At 38.6% G+C, this 10,208-nt stretch overlaps 1 protein-coding gene across 1 annotated transcript; it reads right to left on the reverse strand.

The window, feature by feature from the left end:
• Nucleotides 1-1,736: 1,736 nt before the first annotated feature.
• LOC130799435 (uncharacterized) lies at nucleotides 1,737-7,511 on the reverse strand. The gene is made up of 3 exons (XM_057662526.1): nucleotides 7,368-7,511; nucleotides 6,758-6,959; nucleotides 1,737-6,445 (listed from the first exon to the last, which is right to left on the reverse strand). The coding sequence occupies exons 1-3, from the start codon at nucleotides 7,509-7,511 to the stop codon at nucleotides 1,737-1,739; spliced, it is 5,055 nt and encodes a 1,684-aa protein (XP_057518509.1).
• Between the last annotated feature and the right edge of the window lie 2,697 nt (nucleotides 7,512-10,208).

Consider the following 10,208-nt stretch of genomic DNA (forward strand, 5'->3'; position numbering starts at 1 on the left):
TCGTTCATTCTTTATTGATCATTGACCCTTGTTCATTCTAAATCGTTCACTCTTCCTTAATCATTGATCCTTGTTCAATCTTCATCGTTCATTCTTCATTGAGCATTGACCCTTGTTCATTCTTCATCGTTCACTCTTCCTTAATCATTGATCGTTGTTCAATCTTCATCGTTCATTCTTCATTGAGCATTAATCCTTGTTCATTCTTCATTGTTTATTCTTCATTGATCATTGATCCTTGTTCATTCTTCATCGTTCATTCTTGATTGATCATTGATCCTTGTTCATTGTTCATCGTTCATTCTTCATTGATCATTGATCCTTGTTCATTCTTCATCGTTCATTCGTCATTGACCATTAATCCTTGTTCATTCTTCATCGTTCATTCTTCTTTGATCATTGATCCTTGTTCATTCTTCATCGTTCATTCATCAGTCATCATTGATCCTTGTTCATTCTTCATCGTTCATTCTTCATTGATCATTGATCTTTGTTCATTCTTCATCGTTCATTCTTTAATGATCATTGATCCTTGTTCATTCTTCATCGTTCATTCTTCATTGATCATTGATCCTTGTTCATTCTTCATCGTTCATTCGTTATTGATCATTGATCCTTGTTCATTCTTCATCGTTCATTCTTCATTGATGATTGATCCTTGTTTATTCTTCATCGTTCATTCGTCATTGATCATTGATCCTTGTTCATTCTTCATCGTTCATTCTTCATTGATCATTGATCCTTGTTCAATCTTCATCGTTCATTCTTCAATGATCATTGATCCTTGTTCATTCTTCATCGTTCATTCTTCATTGATCATTGATCTTTGTTCATTCTTCATCGTTCATTCTTTAATGATCATTGATCCTTGTTCATTCTTCATCGTTCATTCTTCATTGATCATTGATCCTTGTTCATTCTTCATCCTTCATTCTTCATTGATCATTGATCCTTGTTCATTCTTCATCGTTCATTCTTCATTGATCATTGATCCTTGTTCATTCTTCATCCTTCATTCTTCATTGATCATTGATCCTTGTTCATTCTTCATCGTTCATTCTTCATTGATCATTGATCCTTGTTCATTCTTCATCCTTCATTCGTCACTGACCATTAATCCTTGTTCATTCTTCATCGTTCATTCTTCATTGATCATTGATCCTTGTTCATTCTTGATGCAAAACAAAGGGGTGGTTATGGCCTTTGTTATGCACTGATTCTCGTTGACTAACAACCTTAATCAATGGCACCTTTAGAAACCCCAAATACTTCCCAAACAAACGCCCAGGCACTCCAAACAGGCCAAGAAGGAACTTCTTGATTTTCTGATGAGGGTGCTTTATGCTCCGTGTCTGATTTGTATGACTAACCTATGATAACTACAATGCAAGGATATTGAAGCCTTGATTGTAGGGTCCCTTTGAGAATCCAAGTTTCTACGTAACTTGCTATTCTCTCCGGCCAAGTTGAATCGCAACTTGAGGAAGTTTTGAAAAAAACTTCAAAACATAAAACTTCTGAAAATACCTCTTGTTATTGATTGATCAAAAACTGAAACATGAACTCCTTATTACATGAGGGCCTACGTATATATAGAGTTTGGAAACTAAAAACTAGCCGTTACAAATGCTAAGCTAAAATACACGTGGATTAACTAACAAAACAGAAATGTAAACAAAAGGGCCAACACTTAGCCAAATTTCTCTGATTTTCATGATCTGCTGGCCAGCCTTCCTTCAACGTGTATTATAGGCTTCCTGGTGGTTTGTTAGTAAGACCCTAGGCCCTGTGTGGCTAGGCCCATGTAGTGAGATGACATTGCAGTCTCTCTCAATGTCCAGGTGTCTCTGGTTTGTGCTCAGGAGGGTCCACAAGGTCTGCTGCTTGTCAGAATGTTCTGTTACACTGTTCCTGCTATCCATTGGCTCTCTTGTTCCCATAGTGCTGTCTTCTGTTGTGTAATGATCCTCCCCAGTTTCTCTTCGTATTCTTAGGTCCATGTTTGATGTGTGGGAAGTATCATTGCTTATCCTTTGACCTTTATGCGTAGAAGGCAAGTTGGGAACACTGTCTTGTTCCTGTTCCCTATTGTCATGGTCACTGTTCCCTGATGCATTTGCATCAACCCCTCCTTCTTGGGAAAGAATTGTCCCTAATTCTTGAGTTGGTTGATGTAGGGTAAGATCTCCTATATTAAAAATAGGGGATATGTTATACTCTGTGGGTAACTGGATCTCAAAGGCATTGTTCCCAATTTTTCTCAGCACTGAGTATGGCCCTATGGCTCTTGGTTGTAGCTTATTTCTTCTGAGGTGTGGAAACCTTTTCTTCCTGAGATACACCCACACTTGGTCACCGTCCTTAATCTGTTGCCTTGCTTTTAAATGCTTGTCAGCTTGCACCTTGTACTTCTTGTTAGTCTCCTCCAAATTGGTATGAACTTGCTTGTGGACTGCTTCCATTTGCTTGATTAGCTCTTCTGCTTCCAGTTGTTTGCTGTCACACATTGGTAAATCAATCAGTGATATAGGAAGTAGAGGGTTGGTACCATACACACATTCAAATGGGGTATGCTTAGTGGCACGACTAGGGGCTCTGTTGTATGCGAATTCAGCATGGCATAACTTGAGGTCCCATTCCCTTATGTTTGTGCTTACCAAGGTTCTGAGTATAGTGCCCAAAGTTCTATTAGTTACTTCTGTTTGTCCATCTGTTTGCGGATGGTAAGCAGTACTAAACAAAAGCTTAGTGCCTAGCATCTTCCACAAGGATTTCCAAAAGTTACTTAGGAACTTGCTATCCCTGTCAGAGACAAGAGTCCTGGGGATGCCATGCAATCTTACGATTTCAGCAAAGAACAGTTTGGCTATGTATTGTGCATCATCAGTCTTAGTGCATGCTATGAAATGAGCCATTTTAGAGAATCTATCTACTACCACCATGATAGCATCCTTTCCTCTCTTAGTCTTAGGCAATGCCATCATGAAATCCAGGCTCAAGTGTTCCCATGGTCTGTGAGCTATAGGTAAAGGTAAGTACTCTCCCTTATGAAAAGTGACTTTAGCCTTAAGGCAAGTCTCACATTTTAATATGTGTTTACCCACTGTGCCAAGCATCTTTGGCCAAAAGAAATGTTTAGCTAACATGTCAAGGGTTTTCTGAATCCCATAATGCCCTGCTATGCTTCCTTCATGCACTTCTTTTACTAAAATGGTTCTAAGAGGTAGCTTAGGTATGCATAGCTTGTTCCCTTTAAACAAGTATCCCTGGTGTATGCTAAATAACCCTTGTGGTGTGTCATGACATAGTTTATATATATCTGCAAAATCAGGACAGGTCTGGTACTGGTCTTTGATGAATTCAAACCCCAAAATCTTAGATCCTAATATTCCTATCATGCAGTGTTTCCTACTCAAGGCATCTGCAATGATATTGGTCTTGCCCACCTTATACCTAGCTGAGAAGTCAAAGGTCTGCATAAACTCTACCCATCTTGCATGTCTACTGCTGAATTTGTGCTGACTGTTTATGTATTTTAAGGACTCATGATCTGTGTGAAGCACAAAAGGTTGGATTCTAAGGTAGTGAGACCAATGTTCAAAAGCTCTTATGATAGCATAAAATTCTTTATCATAAGTGGAGTAATTTAACCTACTGTCATTGAGCTTTTCACTGAAAAAAGCTACTGGTCTACCCTCCTGAACTAGCACTGCTCCAATCCCTACTCCACTTGCATCACATTCTAGCTCAAAGGGTTTGGTAAAATCAGGTAGCTTGAGAATAGGGGCTTTACACATCATGTCCTTAAGGGTTTCAAATGCTTGCTGTGCAGCAGGTGTCCACTCAAACTTTCCTTGCTTAGTACACTCTGTCACAGGGGCCAAAACAGAGCTAAAATCCTTTATAAACCTTCTATAAAAGGATGCCAACCCATGGAATGATCTTACTTGTGTTAGAGTAGTGGGTGTAGGCCATTCTTTTATAGCTTTAACCTTTTCAGGGTCCACTCTAACTCCTGTTTTCCCTATGACGTAACCCAAGAAACTAACCTCAGGTAACAGGAAGTTACATTTCTCTAGTTTAGCATACAGTCTCTGTTTTCTTAAGACCTCAAATAATTGTTGCAGGTGTCTCATGTGTTCTTCCTTTTCCCTACTGTAAATGAGTATATCATCTAGATAGACAACTATAAACTTTCCCAAAAATGGTCTCAATATCTCATTCATAAGCCTCATGAATGTGCTAGGGGCACCAGTCAAACCAAAGGGCATCACAAGCCATTCATATAGCCCATACTTGGTCTTGAATGCAGTTTTCCATTCATCCCCTGCTTTCATCCTAATTTGGTGATATCCACTTCTTAGATCCACCTTACTGAACCACTGTGAACCACCCAATTCATCCAAGATATCATCAATTCTTGGTATAGGAAACCTATACTTAATGGTTATGTTGTTCATACTACGGCTGTCAATGCACATTCTCCATGTGCCATCCTTCTTTGGCACTAACAGAGTGGGTACTGCACAGGGGCTTAAGCTCTCTCTTACATATCCCCTTTGCATTAATTCTTCCACTTGTCTTTGTAGTTCTTGAGTTTCCTTAGGGTTGGACCTATAGGCAGTCTTATTAGGTAAACTAGCTCCTGGTACCAAATCTATCTGGTGTTCAATGCCTCTCACAGGTGGTAAACCAGGGGGTAACTCATTAGGAAAAACATCCTTATATTGATCCAACAAGCTTCTCAATTCATGTGGTATAGGTATAGGCTCATGGACTTCCTTGGTAACCAGAAGGTATATCTCTCCTTGACCTTGGATTTCCTTTTCACACTCCCTTCTGTTCATTAAATGGACATGCACTTTAGTAATCTTAGGAGGAACAGCTCTGTGTGGGGGCAGGGGTAACAGCTCTTTTTTCTTTCCATTATGCCTAAGGGTATAGGTGTTGGTATAACCATTGTGTGTGGTCTTTTTATCATATTGCCATGGTCTGCCCAGCAGCAGATGACAGGCATCCATCTCTAACACATCACACAGAATATCATCCACATATGTTCCCAAGGTCATGCTCACTAAACACTGTCTACTCACTGACCCACTTGACTTGTTGTCTAACCATTTCATTAAGTAAGGATGTGGGTGAGGCTTGGTTTCTAAATTTAACTCATCTACCAGCTGCTTACTGATGCAATTAGATTCACTCCCGCTATCAATGATTAAATCACAAACCTTCCCCTGTACCCTACATTTGGTCTGAAAAATATTCTCTCTTTGGTCAGACTTTTTGTCCATGGGGGTAGCTTGGAAACTTCTTCTAATGATTAAGCTAACATGCTCTTCTTCAGGTGGTATCTTCTCCAGATCCTCTCCTCCTTCTTCCTCAGTCTCCCCTTCATAAGTATGCCATTTTTCTTGCTCATCTACCCAAAAAGTACCATCTCCATCACTAAGGCTTGGTGGGTCTATTTCTTCTTCTTGTCCATTCTTTGAAACTAACATTCTTTTGGGGTTGGTGTTTTGCCTAATGTCAATCCACTCTCTCATGGTAAAAGCTCTAGCATTAGGACAATCCCTCTTGTAATGTCCTCTTCCATTGCACTTAAAACATATCACATCCTTAGGATTTATGGGGGGCTCTGTTTTTGTTGTACTGTTTTTAGGTCCAGTGCTCTGTGCCTCCTTCCTAGGTGTGGTGAAACTACTGGTGTTCCTAGGGTTGTAGGCCCTGGTGGTCTTATTGTGTGTGGCAGTTAATCTGTTAACAAATCTCTCAACATCAATGGCATGTAAACTTGCTGTGTTCAGCGTGAGGTCAGGTGTGATCCTTAAGTGGTCCCTTATGTCCTCTCTCAATCCTGCAATGAACCTACTGACTCTCATGTCCTCAGGCTCATTGATGTCACACAGAACATAGGTTCTTTCCCATTCATTCACATACTCTTGTACAGACCTACTCCCTTGTTTCATGGAATTGAGTTGAATATATTGTTGTTGTTTATAGGCAGATGGAATATATTTTCTTCTCATGTTCTTCTTGAGTTTTCCCCAAGTGTTGATCCTACTCCTTCCTTCCCTAAGCCTTTGTTTCTGTGTTCCCTCTAACCAAACAGCAGCTGACTTAATCAATTTTACCTTAGCCAACTTATACTGATGATCCATTGGTGTTTCCCTAAATTCAAAGTACTGTTCCATTCTTTCCTCCCATTCTATGTATTTGGCTGGATCATGTGAAGTTCCATCGAATTCAGGTATATCCAATTTGATTGTTCTATCTTCGTATGGTCGAGGATTAGGGTTTGGTGTTCTATCAATTCGGTTTTGTGTAATCACACCGGTCATCTCTTCTCTAAACTGACGCAAACTATTCTCCATCATCCTATGCATTCTTGCTTCTATTTCTCCCAATCTTTCCTCCATGGTCATATCCATTCGACCAGAGACAGCTAATTAACCAGCAATGCACACAACAAAAAAATGAATGCGAAAATCGTAATGCAAGAAAACCAAATGATTGTATGAGTGGGTGTCTTGTGTCAGAATGTATGCACCAATGTTCTCAAATGAAAGAAAATTGAAATTAAAATAGGAAAGATTACTCCCTGTATGTTGTAGAATCACTGACGATTGATCTTGAATGACGATTTCAAAAATCGCCCAGCGCCTTTTCTTCAAAATTCCCAGAACAATATGAAACCTCTTTCCTCAGACTGCTTCTTTGTACTACTCTTTCCCAATTCGTAACTGGGCTCTGATACCAAGTTGATGCAAAACAAAGGGGTGGTTATGGCCTTTGTTATGCACTGATTCTCGTTGACTAACAACCTTAATCAATGGCACCTTTAGAAACCCCAAATACTTCCCAAACAAACGCCCAGGCACTCCAAACAGGCCAAGAAGGAACTTCTTGATTTTCTGATGAGGGTGCTTTATGCTCCGTGTCTGATTTGTATGACTAACCTATGATAACTACAATGCAAGGATATTGAAGCCTTGATTGTAGGGTCCCTTTGAGAATCCAAGTTTCTACGTAACTTGCTATTCTCTCCGGCCAAGTTGAATCGCAACTTGAGGAAGTTTTGAAAAAAACTTCAAAACATAAAACTTCTGAAAATACCTCTTGTTATTGATTGATCAAAAACTGAAACATGAACTCCTTATTACATGAGGGCCTACGTATATATAGAGTTTGGAAACTAAAAACTAGCCGTTACAAATGCTAAGCTAAAATACACGTGGATTAACTAACAAAACAGAAATGTAAACAAAAGGGCCAACACTTAGCCAAATTTCTCTGATTTTCATGATCTGCTGGCCAGCCTTCCTTCAACGTGTATTATAGGCTTCCTGGTGGTTTGTTAGTAAGACCCTAGGCCCTGTGTGGCTAGGCCCATGTAGTGAGATGACATTGCAGTCTCTCTCAATGTCCAGGTGTCTCTGGTTTGTGCTCAGGAGGGTCCACAAGGTCTGCTGCTTGTCAGAATGTTCTGTTACACTGTTCCTGCTATCCATTGGCTCTCTTGTTCCCATAGTGCTGTCTTCTGTTGTGTAATGATCCTCCCCAGTTTCTCTTCGTATTCTTAGGTCCACGTTTGATGTGTGGGAAGTATCATTGCTTATCCTTTGACCTTTATGCGTAGAAGGCAAGTTGGGAACACTGTCTTGTTCCTGTTCCCTATTGTCATGGTCACTGTTCCCTGATGCATTTGCATCAATTCTTCATCCTTCATTCGTCATTGGTCATTGATCCTTGTTCATTCTTCATCGTTCATTCGTCATTGACCATTAATCCTTGTTCATTCTTCATCGTTCATTCTTCATTGATCATTGATCCTTGTTCATTCTTCATCGTTCATTCGTCATTGACCATGATCCTTGTTCATTCTTCATCGTTCATTCGTCATTGATCATTGATGCTTGTTCATTCTTCATCGTTCATTCTTCAGTGATCATTGATCCTTGTTCATTCTTCATCGTTCATTCGTCATTGACCATTGATCCTTGTTCATTCTTCATCGTTCATTCGTCATTGATCATTGATGCTTGTTCATTCTTCATCGTTCATTCTTCAGTGATCATTGATCCTTGTTCATTCTTCATCGTTCATTCGTCATTGACCATTGATCCTTGTTCATTCTTCATCGTTCATTCTTCATTGATCATTGATCCTTGTTCATTCTTCATCGTTCATTCTTCATTGATCATTGATCCTTGTTCATTCTTCATCGTTCATTCTTCATTGATCATTGATACTTGTTCATTCTTCATCGTTCATTCATCATTGATCATTGATCCTTGTTCATTCTTCATCGTTCAATCTTCATTGATCAATGATCCTTGTTCATTCTTCATCGTTCATTCTTCATTGATCATTGATCCTTGTTCATTCTTCATCGTTCATTCTTCATTGATCATTGATCCTTGTTCATTCTTCATCGTTCATTCTTCATTGATCATTGATCCTTGTTCATTCTTCATCGTTCATTCGTCATTGACCATTAATCATTGTTCATTCTTCATCGTTCATACTTCATTGATCATTGATCCTTGTTCATTCTTCATCGTTCATTCTTCATTGATCATTGATCCTTGTTCATTCTTCATCGTTCATTCTTCATTGATCATTGATCCTTGTTCATTCTTCATCGTTCATTCTTCATTGATCATTGATCCTTGTTCATTCTTCATCGTTCTTTCGTCATTGACCATTGATCCTTGTTCATTCTTCATCGTTCATTCTTCATTGATCATTGATCCTTGTTCATTCTTCATCCTTCATTCGTCATTGACCGTTAATCCTTGTTCATTCTTCATCGTTCATTCTTCATTGATCATTGATCCTTGTTCATTCTTCATCGTTCATTCTTCATTGATCATTGATCCTTGTTCATTCTTCATCCTTTATTCGTCATTGACCATTAATCCTAGTTCATTCTTCATCGTTCATTCTTCATTGATCATTGATCCTTGTTCATTCTTCATCGTTCAATCTTCATTGATCATTGATCCTTGTTCATTCTTCATCGTTCATTCTTCATTGATCATTGATCCTTGTTCATTCTTCATCCTTCATTCTTCATTGATCATTGATCCTTGTTCATTCTTCATCGTTCATTCTTCATTGATCATTGATACTTGTTCATTCTTCATCGTTCATTCTTCATTGAGCATTGATCCTTGTTCATTCTTCGTCGTTCATTCTTCATTGACCGTTGATCCTTGTTCATTCTTCATCCTTCATTCATCATTGATCATTGATCCTTGTTCATTCTTCATCGTTCATTCGTCATTGATCATTGATCCTTGTTCATTCTTCATCATTCATTCTTCATTGATCATTGATCCTTGTTCATTCTTCATCGTTCATTCATCATTGATCATTGATCCTTGTTCATTCTTCATCGTTCATTCTTCACTGATCATTGATCCTTGTTCATTCTTCATCGTTCATTCGTCATTGACCATTGATCCTTGTTCATTCTTCATCGTTCATTCTTCATTGATCATTGATCCTTGTTCATTCTTCATCCTTCATTCGTCATTGACCATTAATCCTTGTTCATTCTTCATCGTTCATTCTTCATTGATCATTGATCCTTGTTCATTCTTCATCGTTCAATCTTCATTGATCAATGATCCTTGTTCATTCTTCATCGTTCATTCTTCATTGATCATTGATCCTTGTTCATACTTCATCGTTCATTCTTCATTGATCATTGATCCTTGTTCATTCTTCATCATTCATTCTTCATTGATCATTGATCCTTGTTCATTCTTCATCGTTCATTCGTCATTGACCATTGATCCTTGTTCATTCTTCATCGTTCATTCTTCATTGATCATTGATCCTTGTTCATTCTTCATCCTTCATTCGTCATTGACCATTAATCCTTGTTCATTCTTCATCGTTCATTCTTCATTGATCATTGATCCTTGTTCATTCTTCATCGTTCAATCTTCATTGATCATTGATCCTTGTTCATTCTTCATCGTTCATTTTTCATTGATCATTGATCCTTGTTCATTCTTCATCGTTCATTCTTCATTGATCATTGATCCTTGTTCATTCTTCATCGTTCATTCTTCATTGATCATTGATACTTGTTCATTCTTCATCGTTCATTCTTCATTGAGCATTGATCCTTGTTCATTCTTCGTCGTTCATTCTTCGTCGTTCATTCTTCATTGACCATTGATCCTTGTTCATTC

Source organism: Amaranthus tricolor, chromosome 14 (genome assembly GCF_026212465.1).
Source record: "Amaranthus tricolor cultivar Red isolate AtriRed21 chromosome 14, ASM2621246v1, whole genome shotgun sequence".
NCBI classification, from domain to species: Eukaryota; Viridiplantae; Streptophyta; class Magnoliopsida; order Caryophyllales; family Amaranthaceae; genus Amaranthus; species Amaranthus tricolor.

Coding starts and splice junctions, on each gene's coding strand:
- LOC130799435 (XM_057662526.1), bottom strand. CDS start 7,511: ATGGATAGCAGGAACAGTGTAACAGAACATTCTGACAAGCAGCAGACC. Junction 6,960..7,367: donor CTAGCCACACAGGGCCTAGG/GTCTTACTAACA, acceptor TAGTTATCATAG/GTTAGTCATACAAATCAGAC. Junction 6,446..6,757: donor CTTTGTTTTGCATCAACTTG/GTATCAGAGCCC, acceptor CTGGTTAATTAG/CTGTCTCTGGTCGAATGGAT.